This window comes from Capricornis sumatraensis, chromosome 2 (genome assembly GCF_032405125.1).
Source record: "Capricornis sumatraensis isolate serow.1 chromosome 2, serow.2, whole genome shotgun sequence".
Lineage (NCBI taxonomy): Eukaryota > Metazoa > Chordata > Mammalia > Artiodactyla > Bovidae > Capricornis > Capricornis sumatraensis.
In genome coordinates this window covers 200,107,393-200,128,015 of record NC_091070.1, presented here as the reverse complement: position 1 = coordinate 200,128,015, position 20,623 = coordinate 200,107,393, and the positions used below count along the sequence as shown (strand labels likewise).

Genomic DNA, 20,623 nt, shown 5'->3' with positions numbered 1-20,623 from the left:
ACAAGTTAAAAAAGTTAGAAAGTCGCAACTTTGAGATATTTCCTCTATCATTCCATAATATAAAAATTTTACCTTCGATGCTAGAAATTCCTGGAAGGGAAATAGGTCTTAGCTGGACAGCTTTCTCAATCTGGTCTCCAAGAGACTGTGGGAATTTTGGCAATGTTGACGGCTGTGATGTGAAATTCTGTACTTGCTCTGTAACAAACAATATACAGTTTTAGTATTAACAGTCTAGTCTGACATAAAATTAAACCAATATTGAAGGTCACTTTCAAACTTTAATATTTAAGCTTAAAGCTGTGGTCCCAACTGGATGCTCTTACAGTTCAAGTTAGCATTACACATGTTTAGAGGTTGAGAGTTCAAGCTGAAATGAGAAAAGCATTGGGGATTTGACATCGTAGGAACTCTGCTAAGAGCCTGATTTGAGGGTACGTGTCACCAGACCGGCTGTGTTGAAAGAATGCTACCATACAATTATGTAGCACAATGTCAGGGCCAGGCCTCCCACTGTACTTTTGTCTCCCACGTAAAAGAGAGTAACAGAAGTTGTATTGCTTTCCCCAAAATGAAAAATACTTGTGGGTGGGTAGAGGTCAAAACAAACATAATCTAGTGCCTTGGTTACATCATGAAGCAGCACCAGCAGAGGTTGATGCAACTGCTAATATCGATTAGGTTATGTCCCTGCCTAAAGTCAAAGGCCCTTCCAACCCAATGATCCCACATTATTACTTGTTAATGGCTTTTCAGGAGGACTAATATTTATTTTTAAGTAAATTTTATGCACTTACAGAAATGAAGACTCCCGTAAACAACATTTAGGGCTGGTTTAATACACACTATGACAGTAATGTTTCTGCCTATAATTGGATGCAGACAGCATGGAGAAGTCTATTTCCAGCTAAACATTACCCATTCTTCCCTTAATAGACTGGAGTACAAATCATGTGCAAAATGGGCTTTTTCTAAATGAAAGCAAAGTGTAGCAGCTTCAACTCGGTGCACTCAGGCATCATTCACTCCGTGCCATCAGTCCTGCCAGAACACCTTTCCCCATTCCCCGTGTGGGAGGCGAGCTGCCCAAGCCTGCGTGAAATATTCAGAAGCCAGTCCTGAATATCTTACCTTCATTGGCAGTCTCTGGAGGCCTGCTGCTCTCAGGTTTGTTTGTGAGAGCACTTATTAGCTGCAGCTTCTCTCTAAGCTTAGATACCTGAGAATCTGAACTATCTTCTTTCTGTCCAAAACAAAGATAACAGAAGATTTAAGGCACGAGGAGGACCTCATCTGATTCTTCATGGTATTCCCAAAGCCTAGTTAGCCTGTAGCTCTTGACCCCAAACAGGCTCTCTCTGAGGGCAATGAAGGAATGAATCAATAATTACTAGAGACATCTTTAGTACTCAGTGTTGATGAGGGCTGGGCTGGATTTGAGCCTGGACCATTCAGGGGATGTTATGCCACAGATGATCTGATTCGCTGTGTGCACTTGGCAGCTGGGGAAGGCATGCATATGCCAGCAGTAAAGGAATGCACACTTGCTCAGGTGCCTTCATGACACCCATTTCCGAAATGGGCAGGATCCTGTTGTCTAGGAACTATTTCATACTAACTAAATAATTTTTCTGAGTCGCTTACTTTACCTTGTGACTATACCACTTTAGGCAGAATTTCATGTTCTTATCACCTTAAAAGAAAAAAAAAGCAACCAGACCACAAGTATTCCCTTGGTCTGCCTTCTCGTCCCCTGGGATAACTATTCAACTGGTAGCAGGAATTGTTTAGGAACATGAAAGAATTATAGTATTTCTAATTCAAGGCCTTACTTGTATCTTAAAAAAAAAAAAACCTCCTCCCCCACCTCTGTCTCCTTCCTAGATGATATAGTGGCATATAAAAAATACAATTAATTATAAAAAGAGAGAAGTCTGGTTTCTGTGAGGTCAGTTTCTAACTGCATAGGCTAGTTTGAAAGGTCCTGATCCTAGTTTGAAAGGTCCTGATCCTATGTCTAATTACAATATTGACCACTACATGTTTTTTTCATTCAACATATATTTACTTATTTCTTTCCTATCCTTATTCTACACTAGCAGTTACTGTATAGTAGAAGGAAATGGTTACTGTATAGTAGAAGTACTCTTGCCTGGGAAATCCCACGGACAGAGGAGCCTGGCCGGCTACAGTCCACGGGGCCACAAGAGTCAGACACAACTGAGCGACGAAACCACCAACGTGGATCACTCTGAGTTTGTTTAGGGAGTCAAAATATGGATGTATACAGCTAAAACTAGGTGCTAAATGCTTGAATGATTTATGGCAAGGAGAAATTGCATTTTGCCAGGATGCTTAGATGAGGCAGCACTAAGACATTGGGGTAACAGTTAAAAATCACAAAGTGTTGGAAAGTAAAGCCAAAAAATTCAGGCAAAAATGTGTACTAGCTCTAATTTATTCTGATATTTACTATTAAAATCTGAACTGTTGTTGAAATCACTACTATTTTCCAATAGTAACCATCTGTTACTTTTTTTGTGCTCAACATTTTTATCTGGATCTTAAATTTCTCTTGTTATTCTCCAGGTGAAGTTCAAATTTTTTTCAGTAGTAGAAATTAGAAAACTCAACAAAAACCTAGCTTTTAAAGCACTAAAATCTTAATATATGTGATTTTTATCTAGATAATACACAAAACTGTTAGGAACAAGTATAGATGGAAAGCATTACACTGAAAATTGTCTGATATATGGTTCATTTCCAAGTTCATTTCCTGTGAACTCACATCCTTGAGCTTATCAAATGCAATGTGCATATGAAATGATATTTTAGTCACTCAGTCACGATGTTCCTGGCTTTTCCTTTATCTTAACCCAGGTCTTATAATACTAATATTACACAATACTCTAATCACAGAGAATGTTGAAAACACCCTTTCCTTCTGGGGATATCAAAATATCAGATTGTTTGTCTTATCTAGACAATATATCTAGGAGAAAGGAAAAATGGGAAGGTATAAGGTGAAGGGAACTGGCTGAAGCTTAAAAAGACTTTGTATGCACTGAAACTACAATCTTTTCTCCCCTCTTCCATTCCCCCAAAGACTGTAATCCTAACAACAAGAAATAATTTTTAGTTTAGATACCATTTTTCGATAATTTATGCCTCTGTTCCCCATCAACAGTACAGAGAACTTACTGTCTTAGCTTAAAAGTCCCCCCCTTAGGGAAGTCTTCCTGTTCTGTTAACACTCTGTGATATCCGATACTTTTCCTCTGTAGCACTTATATTTCACTCAATTATATGTTAATGGTCTTTTGATTGATCTTTGAGTTCCACCACAAGAGCGGTCACATGTCTATCCTGCTCACTGTGGTCACCCCAGCTTCTAGCAGAGAGCTGGGCATGGGGCAGGTGCCTGATAAAAGTATTTACTTATTTACTAATATACTAATTACTGTGTCTTGAAGTTTCAGCAAAAAAGAATGAAGTGCTCCCTTTGAGAAAGAAGCAGATGCCTATGCATTTACTCTTACTTCAGAGAAAGCCTCTTATTATTTACCTTTATGCCCTGGGATTTTACTGACTCTATTCTGTTGGTCACTTGATGCAAAGACTCTCTCTTCAGAGTGGCAGCTCTATCATTCACCTTAAAGGGTAAGAGGAACAAAATGAGAGAAGATTAAAGGAAAACACGAAAACTTAAGCAACGTTTAGGACTTTTTAAACAAACTTGCCAAACTTATTTAAAGGGTCTCGGAACACTCAAGAGAAAAACCAGGAGGAGAATAAGAGGAGAGGGAGAAAGGTTTTAGAGAGACAAAGCTGAAACTGGTTTCTAGTTGTTTCCATCACAAACTTCAAAAACCGAGAGAATTTTAACCCAAAACCATGCTAGGTATGATTCAGTTAGAAAAAACAGTAGGACAGATGGTACTATTGGCAATTTCCTTTTCTAGAGAAAAATAGAGTGGGGAGGGGAGGGACAGTATGGGGAGCTTTAGGGCCGGTGAGTTTTCACAAAAAGCCTTGAGAAACAATCTTCAAGGCTTAATACTCATCAAATCACCCCAAATTCCTAGCCTCTACCGTCCTTAGTTTAGCTAAGTTCAAAAGGGCTTTTTGAAAGAAGGCTCCTTTAATCTTCGCAGCTTTGTAGTAAATTACATACCCCTGGAAAGGAGGAGGAGGAACAGGTTCTCCTCCTCTAATCTCAAAGCCAAGGCCAGGCAACTTGCCAAGGCTGCACTGTGGCAGAGCCAGTTCAAAGGTTGTTTGCTGTGTGCCAGAGCTTGACGTTACTTGCGGGCTTTCTTCCAGCTTTGGTGGTTACTTGATTTACAGTACAATGTCCTATATTTGGTTTCTATTTCTACATATGCCTGTCTTTGCTGTATGAAATTTTTAAGGGTGGGGCTTGCAGCTATTAAAAAATAATCCACATGGATTTCAAATAGTAAAAGTGGTTTTTTTAAAAAAGAAAAGAAAAAAAACCCCTCACATTTTATTTGCAATAACATAAAAATCAGTAAACCATACAATCTGTCAGCATCAGTGACTCAGTACATCATTCGGGCTCCTCTTGTGTAAAATGAGAGGATGGACTCAATGATCTCTTTACAGGAGGAGGTGGTCTGACCTGATGTTTCTTAAACAGCTTTCCTGACATTTTCTGCAATGTCAGATGAAGACTGAAACAGGACAAGTCTGAAAGCCTAGTTTGGGCTTAAAAAAAACAAGATTCTCTAGTTATTGTCACTGTCATTGTTTTCACCCTTAATAACTTTTTCTTTAAGTACTGATTTTTTTTTTTTTTAAATTTGGCTGTGCTGAGTCTTACCCATGGCATGTGGGATCTAGTTCCCTGACCAGGGATTGAATTGGGGGCCCCTGCATTGGAAGCATGGCATCTTAGCCACCAGGGAAGTCCCAAACTGAAGTATAGTTGATTTACAGTGTTGCATTAGTTTTCAATTTACAACAAAGTGATTACATTTCATGTACATATATATTTTTTTCAGACTTTTTTCTATCTTAGTAACTTAAAAATGAAAAGATCAAGAAGACTTTCCTTGAAAATATGTGCCGGAGCCTCCCTACCAGATGAGTCACCGGCAACACAAAAGGAGGCTTGTCATCTTTGCCAATAACTTGTGGGGAGGTCTTGGCAAGCAATTGGACCTCTCCACATCTCCCTTCCAAATCAGGACTAACACCGTCTGTACCATTCACATCACAGAGCTAGTGTAAGGGTTAGAGGAGACAGGATTAAGCACAACACAAACGTGGAGCCTCTCAAGTATGCCAGAGGTCAGTGTCTGAAAAGGTGGTGGAATGTCATCCATGTACAGACAAAACACAGTGCAACACAGAACACGTCAAAAAGATGGGAAGAGGCTTACCATGCTGGAGGACAGGTTCGCTTGCTTTTCCACCTTGCTCATAGCAACCAGATCTCTTTCTATCAAGTTGACTCTCTGGGTAAGATTACTGACGGTCTCATTCATCCCCTCGAGTTTAAGATCATTCTGTCTCTGGTACCCCATTCGGGCACTGTTTACTTCCTCTAAAAAGCTGTGAAGGTACAGGATATCCTAGAGTGGAAATAAATCAAGTCATGGAATCCAGCTAGACAAGCAGGGAAGCAGCAGTGAACAACCCTTATTTTGTCAAGTTACCGAAGTGAACGCCTTCCCCTGCTCTGGACCATCGATCGTCTGCCCCTGCTTTGTCCCTCCCCTCTGAACTGCTCCCAGTTGGCTCCCTCTGGAATTATCTGACCTCAGTTAGACAGGAGGGGGAAAGAGGGAAGAGACTACCCACATGCTCCACTCTCTGGTCCTAGAAAGCTGAGAGCTTGGGAACTGATTTCCCAATGTTTACCTCACCTGCTGGTGAGAAAGCTTGCTGGGTTATTAACTGAAATGCTCATTAACCTAATTTGTCAGAACGAAAGCACCATCGGAACAATACCAATTACTGAATTGGCTCATCTAGCAAAACCATAACAGGTAGTGCATTATTTAGTATAAGATTCAATTATTTTTACTGACATTCTCCAGTACTGATTGCTACTTAAAAAGGAATGATGACTACAGGCTTTACAGGGCATTAAACTCAGTACAGGAATTCTTCTTAGTGAAGATTTCTTTTATTCTCTTTAATGTGATTCTGAACTCAATATCCTCTTCCCTCCTCTGGTCTTTAGTCTTTAGAAACTCTTCATTTTCAAGGATATGCTTTCTACTGTTCTGAATTGTGACTCAAAACAGCTATCATTTTAATCTACTATTCACCCATCTTTAATTTGTCCAGACTGCTATTTTTCAAAAACATTTTCAGGATAATCTAGCCACTCTGACTTTCAAGATATAAAAAGGAATACTCCACTGATGGACATGTAGGGGAAGTGTGCCAAGGAGGAGACAAGCAGCATGTTGGATCCCTGACAGAGTCACACGTACCCTCTCTCTGCTTAGCTCTCAGGCAGGCAAATGTGTGCAAGAGATGCCTGCTGAGGGACCACAGCATGGAGCCCACACTACGCAGGTCACCTTCAGATTATAGTGTGGTCACAAGGGAGTTAAACCAGAGTCAAAAGTACCTGTTTCAAATTCTCACTGTGGGTTTTATTGTCAAGTTCAGATATAGCAGAAGGTGATGGAATGATCTGGTTGCTTCCATTGGTCTCCTTCAAGGTGTGCTGATTCTGTTAACAGGAACAGAGGTTGCTATAGGGAATGAGTACTAATAATAACTACATCTACTTATTCATCAGGGATGGCCCTGGAACATTTCAGCTTCTCACAGAGGCATTCACAGATTAATCAACAATTATTTCCTGAAAGCCTTAGTGTGATCAGTCCTGTGCTAGGCCTGAGGGCACCAGGTACTTCTGGAGAGGCCTGGCCTAAAGCCTGGACTGGACCAGCAGCACCCAGACTACGTCAGGGACCTGAGGTCCTGTTTCTTAGCCTCAGAATGAGAAACTGAGAATGAACTCCCTTAAAACTAGGTCTTCTCCCCCAGTTCCCTTTATTCTCAGAGAAACTACAGAACCACTAAATCTCCCAGGATCAACTCGGTCTGAACCTGGTTAGTGTCACCATTTTCCCAGGACTAAAGAGACCTATACATTCAACGAACAGCCAGTCACGGAACCACTGGCTTTGGGCATTGAGCAACATAATCAACCATGCACATCAGTAACTTTTCAGTTTGTACAGCACATGCCAAGAGTTATGTTTGAAGGTTATCCTTTCTTTTTCATCCCATTCCCAGTGCTCAAGACTCTTTCTGAAGAGACTGAACTATGACATGTTTATATATACTTTTCCCTCTAACAGAAAATGTTTGTATGGCTTATTCAGCAGTAGGATTACCACTGGCAACCATGGAAGTTTAAAAGATGCAAATTTAATGACAAGAGTATGCAACTGGCCAAAATAAATTGTTTTCCTTGAAATCTGAAATCCTAGACATTGTCAACTCTGCTTCTATAATAATCAAATGGTAAAAATAAAGAAAAAGAGAGGAGGAGAAAAAAATAATCCCATGGTTCTATAAAGTATGAATTTTTGAGTTAGGAAAAAGTATTTTAGAAAATAACTACTTTGAGAAAATGCTCAAGCTATTAAAATAATAATAATAATAAAAAAGCTGTTAGGTTAGAGAAGTCTTTATTATTATGGATCACACAATTACAGGGCAGAGCTAGAATTAATAGAATCCAGGGTGTGTGGACACCCAGATCAAGGCTTTTTCTTCTGGGTCAGCCCCACTAAATGAAAATGATGAGTACTTGTTCTGAAGAAAATGAAAAACCCTCCTTTCCAGAGCTCTAATATAGTCCAAGTCTCCTTGGTACAAACTGCTCAGTTTAAACTTGAAACTCCAAAGCTTGAAAATAACATGCAGGGGAGATCTAGAAATTGGTGGAGAAGCTAGGGAACTTTTGTGTGTCTTGAACCATCCTGATTTCACGTATGGATAACTCTTCTCTCTGGCAGGACAGTGAGGGCTGTGCCATTCTTTTTCAACCTTCATAAACCTTTCGTGGAGCTGAGTATCCATTAGGAGATAAATTAAAGCTTCTGAAGGACTGAGACAGCTTACATTGGTACAGCATTAAGGGAAATTTGAAAGCAATTCCTGAACACTGCAGGGGTTTTGCTTTTGTCTCAGTTATCTGTTGCTGCATAACAAATCATCCCCAAACTTGGTGGCTTAAAACAATTGTTTACTATTTCTCATGATTCTGTGGGTTGACTGGGCTCAAAGGGGGTGGGGCAGCATTCTGCTTCACATGGCATAGGCTGAGGTCATCCATGCACCTGTAATCTGACTGGGAGACTGGCTAAAGCTGGAACACCCAAGCTGGCCTTTCACCCTCTGGAGCTCCTCTTTGCTTGGCCTCTAATCATTCCAACAGTCTAAGAGCCCTGTCCCAACTCCTGATCCACAGAAGAGTGAGAAATCATCCAGTGTTGTTTTAAGCCACTAAGTTTTAGGGTGATTTGTTATGCAGCAATAAATAAGACACTTCCTCACCCCCTTTCCTTCTTTTCCATTTTATTTCTGACACATTCCACTCTGAGAATGGCATCTTAGTGCTGTACCCCCTTTACCACATTTGCAAAAGACTCGGCTTTTCCTATCTAACTTAGTTTACAGATTATAGAAAAATCAATAAACACTGCCTATTGTATATTTTAAAAAGGTGCCTAGTGTGGTCTGTTTAGGTAAGTGGAAAGTTAGTATCACATGATAACACAGAAAAGGGCAGGTGGGAGTGTGCTGACTTTCCACAGCATTTGTAGATTTCCTTACCATGTCGCTCTGTAGTAGCTCCACGGTTTTCTTGTGTTCATCCACAGTCTTCTGTATTGCCTCCACAGCAAGATGGACACTATTTAAAGTGTTGCCAATGGAAGCTACACTCTGAACAGAAACATGGAGTAGGGTTGGTGTTTTTTCCTTTTTGAAATTTTTAATAGCGTTATTCAGACACAACTGATATACAATAAACTGAACATATTTAAAATGTACAACTTGCTAAATTTTGACACACACACACACACATCTGTGAAACCATTACTGCAATCAAGATAATAAACATCAATCACCCCCAAGTTTCCTCACACCCCTTTGTAATTCATTCCTCCCCACTGCCAGGCAACCACTGATCCATTTTCTATCACTACCTATCTATTTATCTATATACCTATATATGTCAGTTTGCATTTGCTAGAATTTTATATAAATAGAATGGTGAGTGAGCATGTATTTTTTTGTTGTTGTTCTGGTATGGCTTCTTTCACACAGTATAATTATTCTGAGATTCATATACGCTGTAGCTACTCAGCATGTTGTTGATTAGCATTCCACTGTATGGATACATCACAGTTTATCTCCTGACCTGTTGATGGCCACTTAGGTTGTTTTCAACATTTGATTATTACAAATAAAGCTGCTATGAACACTCACATACAAGTCTTCATGTGGGCATATGTTTTCATTTCCCTTCATTATATGTCTTCCTGTCATCACAATACTTAGGAGTGAATGTCTGATCATATGGTATGTATTCTTAACTTGTTTATTCCATCTCTCATCAATACTAGTATCCTCAGTCTGTTCTTTGTTAGTCATTTTAGTGGGAGTGCAGTGGTATATCATTGTGATTTTACATTAAACACTGACCTAATGGAGGATTATTTCAAATATCTTCAAACTATGAATTCCATGTAGCTTGTGCTGACACAATTAACCAGAAACTACACACACACACACACACAATTTTCATAGAGGAAGGCCAGAGCTTTCCTAAAAAAAAAAAAAAAAATACTAGTTTATAAACCTGGGACTCATAGGTAAAGTTCTCCCACAAACTGTCTCTATCAAGCCCCGCAGGCAGATGACCAGAGGTAACACAGTAGATTGCCACTCTCAGGAGAAAATGATGACTTCTGAGTAAAAATAGGTGGAGCTATTTTTGGCTTCGGGAAACCCAACATTGCAGAGATGAAGGGAAAATTTCATTTGGAAGCATGTTTTCTTCTGCTTTAGAATCCCATCAGTAACTACTGAGTAGAGTTTGATATGGGTAGTAGCTTATTTGCTTTCATTATGTGTAAGGAGCCCAAGTAGATTGGGGACTTAGGAATATGATTCAGAAACTGTCTTTTTAAAAACAGCTTGCTCTAAGGGATCATACCAAAGAGTGTTACTAATTTGGTAGGTTTTGGCCTTTCATTAAGATATACTGACAATTTTATAGTGTCCCATTAGTATTTTTAACCAACGGTATTTTTATTATACCGATAGCCAGTCAGGAATCCAAGAGAAAAGAAATGTCATTTTCAACATTAAAATAAAAATTACAAGAGATACATTGAAGTTAGGTTTTTGAGATGACCTACCACTTCAAAACTGAGCCACTTGTAATAAAAGTAGTGCCTGACATTATAAATGCACAGGATTGCAAGGAGACAACATGCTGGGCAGAAGTCTCTAAGGAGGCATGTCATCTACACAAGCTCTGTTGTTACAGAAGCTACAAGCATTCAAAGACATCCACTGTTAGAGAATCCTCACTGACTGGATGTATGAGCCCATCAGGATGCAAAAAGATAGTAAGCTCTTGTTTAAGATTTTTTTTTAAGGAAGCAGCTGACAGCACCATGTGAACTCTACAGCAAAACCCTGAAACTAGTATTCTCACCAACTGCAAAGTGCCTGGCACATTCTGGAGGAAGTCCCACAAATATTTATTGAATTAATGAATGTGAAAATAAACCAATTTCCTCTTCGAATGCGAGACTGCCAGAGTTACTTCTGTATTGAAGGCTCAGAGGCCTCCTTTTTCCCCACTTGGCCTTTGGAACAATGGCAAAAAGGATCTGGTCTCATCTGGTCCCTATTTTTTTTTTTTTAAGTTGTAAGCAGATGACCATATTGGACAAATAGCAGACTATAGAGACTGTGTACACACCGTGGTATGGCTCTAAAAGTTTTGTTTCTGGCTTAGGAATTTCTCATTCCTTGCTGCAAACAATTTATATGTTTATAGAGGGTGGAGAAGGCAAAGGCACCCCACTCCAGCCCTCTTGCCTGGAAAATCCCATGGATGGAGGAGCCTGGTAGGCTGCAGTCCATCGGGTCGCAAAGAGTCGGACACGACCGAGCGACTTCCCTTTCACTTTTCACTTTCATGCACTGGAGAAGGAAATGGCAACCCACTCCAGTGTTCTTGCCTGGAGAGTCCCAGGGACGGGGGAGCCTGGTGGGCTGCCATCTATGGGGTCGCACAGAGTCGGACACGACTGAAGTGACTTAGCAGAGGGTGGTGTGGGGCTCCCCTGGTGGCTCAGTGGTAAAGAATCCACCTGCCAACACAGGAGACACAGGTTTGATCCCTGGGTTGGGATGATCCCCTGGAGAAGAAAATGGCAACCCATTCTAGTATTCTTGCCTGGGAAATCCCATGGACAGAGCAGCCTGGTGGGCTACAGTCCATGGGGTTGCAAAAGAGTCAGATACAACTTAGTGACTAAATAATAGCAACAACAACAAAAAACAGGAGCCTGGTACATAATCAAATCAAACTCGTTACATGTTGGCTTTTAAAAGTCAAAGATTCTAGATTTGATACCCATTGTCTGGGGTTTCCTGCTCCAGAATCTCTTCTTTCATTTCCTGCCCCACGGCCTCATTTTGCTTGTGTGCCCTCTTTTCCTTCCATTCCCAACCCATTCTCCCCACCCAGGTCTAGAGATCCTCACATATTCTTCATTTGGTTGGTCACTGTCTCTTGTTCTTCGTCTGAATCCTAGGGATCCAGTAAACTACTGTTTGCCTAGGGCCCAGAATCTAGCATACATACTGAGGAGTGATTTGCTTAGAGGGTGTGCCCCTTCACCTTTATAAAATAAAATATACTGTTTTCTAAAATGCTTTTTACCAATTTATACTCTCAGCAGGAGTGTTCGAAAGTTTTCTTTGCACCACATCTTTGTCAGCATTTATCATATCCCAGAATTTTATTTGTACTTCTCTAAATCTTTTTTTTTTAAACCAAAACCAATAAAAACACAGACACCAAAAACACCTCTCTTTCTCAATTATGGAAAATAAGAGCAATTTAGGGCAACTCTCATGTACAACTGTTTTGCTTTCATAAAGACACTGTGGATGATGAACTGAAAAGGCAAGTAATGAGAAGCAAACCCACACATGTTAACATAAGAATCCCAGCAAAGCACTCCTGGGATTTGGGAAGCCAAATAAAATGGTGTGAATCCATATAAACCATAGTTAAAGTCACCTGTTGCAAATTAAAAGCCCAACTAACCACACCAAAACAGAGGTATCTTAAACTCTGCTACTGTCTTCTTGGAGTAGCTGATTTCAAATACCAGCCTTTCAAAGAAAATTTGCAAGAAGGTAGAATTACAGTTGGTTAATTTCAGTATCTATACACAGCACTTACCTTCTGAAGTCCCTCTACAGTGGCAGGCAGGCTAATTAAGTCTGCAGCTGACTTGACATTGGCTTTGAGGTGGTTTACTGCAGAAGTCAGCAGAGAAATCTGAAATGAAGTGAGTAATAAACAATGAAAACAGAATCTGTAGAACAAATGATCACTTCACACACACTGCAGTTGATGAGGATTGTCAAGGCACCTTTGGATGCCATGTGATTCTGCAATCCAGACATTCTGTCCTATCAGCTCACAGAAACAGAGGAACTCTGTGGAGTACCTTGGATAGACCTGAGGTGTGGAAGGCACCAATAATACCCCTTCTCTCCTGGTCAGGCCAAAGAGGGAAAGGCAGGTATTATTCTTCACCTGACTCTTGGCAGCTACAAGATCCAAAAATCTTAAATTACCCAAAAGATGCAGTGGTTATAATACAACCCTTAAACAACTGTACAGGAAGAAAGCTGATAATCAAGGACCTCTGAAAGATTTCATTTTGATAAAAAATACCACCTCAGTTACTTACTGAACTTTTGTTCCTACCCAAGTGGGAACATGAAGTAAAAGCTCATCATCACAAAATATAATCGACAGGAACTGAACCTGACAACTTGAATGGCACTTTCAACTACTTGGGGATTTAGTTTTGGTTTAACAATGTGATTAATATTTCAAACTCAATTGCTCAACCAAAGCACTACTTTGGACCCTGAAGGGGCTCAATAAATACCCACTAACTTGCTGGCTGACTGATAGACTGAATGTATTAAAATAGGAGTTGAATAAAAATAAAATGTATCTTCCCTTCTGTGATTTAGGGATAAAATTCTAAATAGCTGTACTTCTCTCTTGAATGAGGACTGGGGGAACCTGTGTAATATGCCATTTCAGGGTGCAGAGATCATACCCCAACAACTGCAAGGCAGCTGAAGATGCAGTTCCACACTGCTTTCCTGTCCCAAATTCAAGGATGAGGACACAGACCTACCAATAGCAATTATATTCAGAGTGGCCTCACAGAGTAATCAAGGAAGGTTCTGGTCACTTGTGACATGCCTAACCCTGTGGTACGCATAAATCTGACCCCTTATTCTTTTCTTCAACACATATCTGGCACCTTGTCTGTGCCCAACACTGTGGAGAAAGTAGCAAACAAGACCATGAGGTTTTGCTCTCATGGAGCTTACATCCTGGTAGAAAGGTGATAGAAGAACAAAGAAAAAAGGTATTAGATAATAACAACTACTATGTAAAGTATTTAAAGTGAGCTTCTGCAGTGAGCAGCAGCATGTTCTGAACAAGGGAGTGCAGTGGGGAGCCCTGGAACTTTTCTCCCTCTTTCCTTTTATGAGGGATATGTTCAGGGGTGTCAGACCATTTTCCTTTCATTCATCCTCTCATTCATTCGTGCATGCTGAGTCACAGTCATGTCCAACTATTTGTGACCCCATGGACTGCAGCCTGCCATGGGATTTTCCAGGCAAGAATACTAGAGTAGGTTGCCATTTCCTACTCCAGGGGATCTTCCTGACCCAGGGATCAGGAAGGACTCTTTACCACTGAGTCACCAGGGAAACCTTCTCATTCATTCATTCCTGCAAAAAATATTTATCGAGCTCTATTTTATTCCAGTGGTAAACAACACAGATGTCAGTGATCATTGGTGTTTACATTTTAGTGCAAAGAGACATAGAATTTCACATAAGAAAAATATTTAGATAGTGGGATGCATTAGAGGAAAATTAAAATAAAGTGACTTGATGAATGACTGGGTAGCTACTTCAGACTGGACTATCAGAGAAGGCCTCTATTAGAAGATGAAATTTAAGATTAGATACAAATAAGGAATTAACCAGCCAGACCAAAAGAAGTACATTTCAGGCAAGTGGGAATTGCTAGGTCCTGGTGTGGGGAAGACTTGGCATATTTGGAGGTTAGAAAGAAGGCCTAGGGGCAGGAGCAAAAAATGAGCGAGAAAAGGAGAGGGAGAGGGGAGGGGAAGAAAGGGGAAGATGGAGAGGTAGAGGTAGGGGAGACGGATGGAGATGAAGGTACCAGTAAAGAAACAAGTACTAAATGTGATACCAAATAAAGTCTGAGAAAAGACTATCACTGCGGGCTGAAAGCGACAAGCTTCACTGAAGCAGGACTCAATCAGACTCCGCCAGAGAAGTAAGAGTTTTATATATAGAATTAATCAGCTTTCCTTTCTAGGTTACAAGGGTGAGTGTGGCATCAGTGAGTAAGTAGGAAGCAACAGCAGGAATACTCTTCCTTCACAGCATTTCTCAAAGTGACAATGATTTATTTATGTGTGATTTTAAATTAAGGTTTCTCTCCTCCACTAGACTGTAAGCTCCATGTCATCTAGGACCACCTCTTTTTTATTTCCCATAACACACCTGGCACAAAGATAGGCATTCAGTAAGTATCTACCAAATGAATGAATGGCTTAGAATGAACACTCTGGCTGAGATGGACACTGAGAAGGCGAGTCTGAGCAGAGCAGAGGGCAGAGGCTAGGAAGTAGACATAAAATTACGTAAGTGTGAACTAATTTTCCTCACTGGGAGTATGGTATAACAACAACCATCTCATAGGGATGTGTGATGGTTTTAAAATATGTCCACAAATTCTTTGATGGTCCTCCCTCCAAGAGGTGGACACTAATTCCCTTCCCCTTGAGTGTGGCCTGCACTTGTGACTCATTTTTGGTCCACAGAATAAAGTGCAAGCGCCAATGGGCAACTCTGGAAACTAGGTCATAAGAAAGCAGGAAGTCTTCCTTTTTGTTCTCTCTTAGATCACTTGCTCCAGACAAGCCAGCTGCCATGTTGTAAGAACACCCAAGCAGCCCCATGGAGAAGCTGTGATGGGACAAACTGAGAACTCCTGCCAAGAGCCCTGCGACTGAGGATCCTTCAGTCCCAGTCAAGCCTTCAGATGATGCGGCCTTGATACTATATTTTGGCTGCAACCTTAGATCCTCGCCAGAGCAACTCAACTAAGCTGCTTCCAAATTTCTGACCCAGAAAAACTGTGAGATGATAAATGTGTGTTTTAAGTCATCAAGTTTTGGGACAAATGTAACACAGCAACAGATAACTAATACAGGCTATGAGGATTAAATGAGATAACTAGAACTCTTAGCATAGTAACTGATACAAACAAAATACCAAATAAATGTTAGCTCCTTAATAATGAAATTTAATAAACACTTAAATATGGAATTCTCCATAAGTGTTCCAAAATATTCAGATAAATCATCAACATTCCAACTTTATCCATTTAAAAATAAAATGAGTGAGAAACCTCAGCCCCAGAGATACTCCCAGCAAACCACAAACTCTTAACAGCAATTACATCAAGGAGGTTTTAACCATGCCTTTAAAAAGGTATGAATAATATTGACGTCTGAAAAGCACATAAGGAAAAAGAAAAAAAAGAAAAGCATATAAGGAACAGGCATTCTCATGCATTGTTAATGTAAATTGGAGACACTTGTTAGATGGTTATCTAGCAGCATCTGTCGCAACTTGAAATGTTTATACCCTTTAATTCAGCAACTTCATCTCTAGAAATATCTATTCTAGAGGTTGCTTGCTTAATCAAAATGAAGAAAATACCTAGGAATAAATCTAAGGAGGTAAAGGACCTGTACTTGGAAACTATCAGACACTAATAAAAGAAACAGAAAATGACATAAACAGATGGAAACATATATTGTGTTCATGGACTGGGAAAAAAAATCAATCATTGTTAAAATGACCATACTACCCAAGGCAATCTATAGATTCAATGCAATCTGTATTAAAATATAAATGGCATTTTTCACAGAATTAGAACAAATAATTTTATATGGAAACACAAAAGACCTCAAAAAGTCAAAACAATCTTGAGAAAGAACAAAACTACAGGCATCATGCTCCCTGATTTCAAACTATACTATAAAGCCACAGTAATCAAACAGTATGGGACTACTGGTACAAAAACAGACACATAAATTAGTGGAACAGACCAGAGAGCCTAGAAATGAACCCACACTTATCTGGGCAATTAATCTACAGAAAAATACTGCAAGACTATACAATGGGGAAAAGATAGCCTCTTCGATAAGTGGTGTTGGGAAAACTAGACAGCTACATGCAAAAGAATTGAACTGGACTACTCTCTCACACCATGCACAAAAAAGATCTGAAACCGTAAAACTTCTACAAGAAAACACAGGCAGTAAGCTCTCTGACACTGGTCTTAGTAATATTTTTTTGAATCTCTCCCCTTAGGCAAGAGAAACAAAAGCAAAAACAAACAGGACTTCATCAAACTAAAATGCTTTTACACAGTGAAGGAAACTATCAACCAAATGAAAAGGGATTCTACTGAATGAGAGAAGTTATCTGCAAACAATATATCTGACAAGGAATTAATACCCAAAATATACAAAGAGCTCATACAATTCAACACCTAAAAAAAACAAGCTGATTAAAAAATGGGCAGAAGATCTGAACAGATTTTTTTCCAATGAAGACAGGCACATGAAAAGATGTTCAACATCACTGATCATCAGGGAAAAAACAAATGAAAACCACATGATATACCGCCTCACACCTGTCAGAATGGCTACTGTCAAAAAGACAACAGATAACAAGTATTGGAGCAGATGTGGAGAAAAGGGAACCTTCCTGTAGTGCTAATGGGAATGTAAACTGGTGCAGCTACTATGGAAAACAGTATGGAGATTACTCAAAAAATAAAAAACAGAACTACCATTATCATCCAGCAGTTTCATTCCTGGGTACTTATCTGATGGAAATGAAAACATGAAACAATGTATATTTCAAACACTCCCTGAAGCAGTTCTTATGCAAACATAAAGTTGAGAAGCACTATCAAAAATAAAAGTGATAAAAGCAGCCAGAGTACCCTAATAAGTTTCAAATCACTGTATAAAATGATAAAAAAAATGACTATGCATGAAATGGCTTTAGCTTAAATAAAAGTTCCTGCTTTAAGTCAGGAAATTAATTTAAAAAAATTAAATCAGTCCACACCAAAAAGAGAGAAAAAAAAAAAGAAATATGCACCTGCATGTTCACTGTAGCATTATTATTTTTTTTTCCATATCCTGCGTCATAGACTGGCGATTCAATTCTTACATGATAGTATACATGATAGAATGCCATTCTCCCAAATCATCCCACCCTCTCCCTCTCCCTGTGAGTCCAAAAGTCCGTTATACACAGCTGTGTCTTTTTTCCTGTCTTGCATACAGGGTCGTCATTGCCATCTTTCTAAATTCCATATATATGTGTTAGTATACTGTATTGGTGTTTTTCTTTCTGGCTTACTTCACTCTGTATAATTGGCTCCAGTTTCATCCATCTCATCAGAACTGATTCAAATGAATTCTTTTTAACGGCTGAGTAATACTCCATTGTGTACATGTACCACAGCTTTCTTATCCATTCATCTGCTGATGGACATCTAGGTTGTTTCCATGTCCTGGCTATTATAAACAGTGCTGCGATGAACACTGGGGTACATGTGTCTCTTTCAATTCTGGTTTCCTCGGTGTGTATGCCCAGCAGTGGGATTGCTGGGTCATAAGGTAGTTCTATTTGCAATTTTTTAAGGAATCTCCACACTGTTCTCCATAGTGGCTGTACTAGTTTGCATTCCCACCAACAGTGTAGGAGGGTTCCCTTTTCTCCACACCCTCTCCAGCATTTATTGCTTGCAGACTTTTGGATCGCAGACATTCTGACTGGTGTGAAGTGGTACCTCATTGTGATTTTGATTTGCATTTCTCTGATAATGAGTGATGTTGAGCATCTTTTCATGTGTTTGTCAGCCATCCGTATGTCTTCTTTGGAGAAATGTCTATTTAGTTCTTTGGCCCATTTTTTGATTGGGTCGTTTATTTTTCTGGAATTGAGCTGCATAAGTTGCTTGTATATTTTTGAGATTAGTTGTTTGTCAGTTGCTTCATTTGCTATTATTTTCTCCCATTCAGAAGGCTGTCTTTTCACCTTGCTTATATTTTCCTTTGTTGTGCAGAAGCTTTTAATTTTAATTAGATCCCATTTGTTTACTTTTGCTTTTATTTCCAGAATTCTGGGAGGTGGATCATAGAGGATCCTGCTGTGATTTATGTCTGAGAGTGTTTTGCTTATGTTCTCCTCTAGGAGTTTTATAGTTTCTGGTCTTACATCACTGTAGCATTATTTACAACAGAAAAGATATACAAGCAACCTAAGTGACCATCACAGATGAATGGATTAAGAAGTTGTGGTGTGTACTATACACACACACATATACATACAAAGGAATATTACTCAGCCATAGAAAAGAATAAAATCTTGTTATTTGTAACAATACAGATGAACCCAAAGGACAATATGCTATGTGAAATAAATCAGAGAGGACAAACACTGTGGGAAATCACTTATATGTGGAATCTAAAGAACAAATGAACAAACATAACAAAACAGAAACAGATACAGAGGACAAATAGGTGTCTGCGAGGGGAGGGGTGTGGGGGAAGGAAAGAACTAAGTGAGGGAGATAAAGAGGTACAAACTTCCAGTTGCAAAATAAATGAGTTACAGGCATGAAGTGGGCAGCGTGGGGAAGGCAGTCAATAACTATGTAGTATCTTTGTATGGTGACATAAGTAACACTGGTGATCACTTTGAAATGAAAATAAATATCAAATCATTTGTTGTGTAACAGAAACTAACAGTGTTACAGGTCAATTATATTTCAAAAACAAAGTCATAAAAAGAGACCTAATTTGTGGCTGGTTACCATAAGGGTGGGGTGGGGTTGGTGGTGGTGGTGGGGAGGGGAGGGAAATTTGGAGGAAGATAGTCAAAAGGTAAAAACCTCTTGTTATAAGATAAATAAGTACTAGAGATGTAATGTACAACATGATGAAGATAATTAACACTGCTGTATGTTATACATGAAAGTTGTTAAAACAGTAAATCCTAAGAGTGCTCATCACAAGGAGAAATATTTTTTTCTACTCCTTTAATTTTGTATCTGTATGAGATGATGGATGCTCAGTAAAGGTACTGTGATAATTATTTTATGATGTAAATCAAATCATTATGTGGTACACCTTCAACTTATATAGTGCTTAGTGTTAATTATAGCTCAATAAAACTGGAAGAAAATGTAAATTTAAAAAAAGATTATGCTCACAAGCATAAAGATGTATGCTTAAGACTTTTCACTGGTTTCCTATTTGTAACAGCAAAACACTAGAAGACAATCTAAATGTCTATTACTAAGGATATAGATATATCGAGTAAACAGAGAAAGCTGTAGAATATATACCTAATGACTCCATTTATAAAGTCACACATACGTGTGCACGTGTATACAATAAGCTATAAACTAATTCATATGAAAAGCTGCTGCTGCTGCTAAGTCGCTTCAGTTGTGTCCAACTCTGTGCGACCCCACAGACGGCAGCCCTCCAGGCTCCGCCGTCCCTGGGATTCTCCAGGCAAGAACACTGGAGTGGGTTGCCCTTTCCTTCTCCAATGCATGAAGGTGAAAGTGAAGTTGGTCAGTAAGCGTCCGACTCTTTGTGACTCCATGGACTGCAGCCTACCAGGCTCCTCCATCCATGGGATTTTCTAGGCAAGAGTACTGGAGTGGGTTGCCATTGCCGTCTCTGATTAAAAGCTATTACGATTTTGTAAATGCATATAAAGTGAACTGTAAAAATGTAGCCCAGACTATTGACAACAACTATTGACAGGGAATGTGTGCATCTGTGTATGATGGGGGTACATAGAGAGATGGCAGTGAAGAATTTTCTTAAGAGTTTTATGTGTATCTTACTATTAAATCTTGTATAAGAATATGGTCACATATTACTCATGAAATTTTAAAGACAAAAGATGGGAAGGAAATAGACACAGGGAAAACACATCACAAAGCTTTGGGAGGTGATGACAGATTTCCTTGGCTAACCCTTTCCCAGCCCCTTCCCCATGCCCTCCACTGGGCCTTCCAAGACTATCTTAACGTGCTCAACCGTGAAGCACTGGGAAGGGGTCTTTCCCACGTCTGTTTTATTCAATGCCCCAGAACACGTACACAACTGGCTCTATACTGTCTTGATGA

At 39.5% G+C, this 20,623-nt stretch overlaps 1 protein-coding gene across 1 annotated transcript in view; it reads right to left on the bottom strand.

Moving 5' to 3' along the window:
• Nucleotides 1–20,623, bottom strand: part of EFCAB14 (EF-hand calcium binding domain 14) — a 39,331-nt gene that overhangs the window by 6,905 nt on the left and 11,803 nt on the right. The window contains exons 4-10 of the mRNA XM_068963822.1: nucleotides 12,494–12,592; nucleotides 8,833–8,943; nucleotides 6,608–6,712; nucleotides 5,406–5,597; nucleotides 3,566–3,652; nucleotides 1,132–1,243; nucleotides 73–198 (exon numbers count right to left, since the gene is read on the bottom strand). Coding sequence (XP_068819923.1) covers nucleotides 73–198; nucleotides 1,132–1,243; nucleotides 3,566–3,652; nucleotides 5,406–5,597; nucleotides 6,608–6,712; nucleotides 8,833–8,943; nucleotides 12,494–12,592 — 832 coding nt within the window. The remainder of the gene's footprint in view (nucleotides 1–72; nucleotides 199–1,131; nucleotides 1,244–3,565; nucleotides 3,653–5,405; nucleotides 5,598–6,607; nucleotides 6,713–8,832; nucleotides 8,944–12,493; nucleotides 12,593–20,623) is intronic.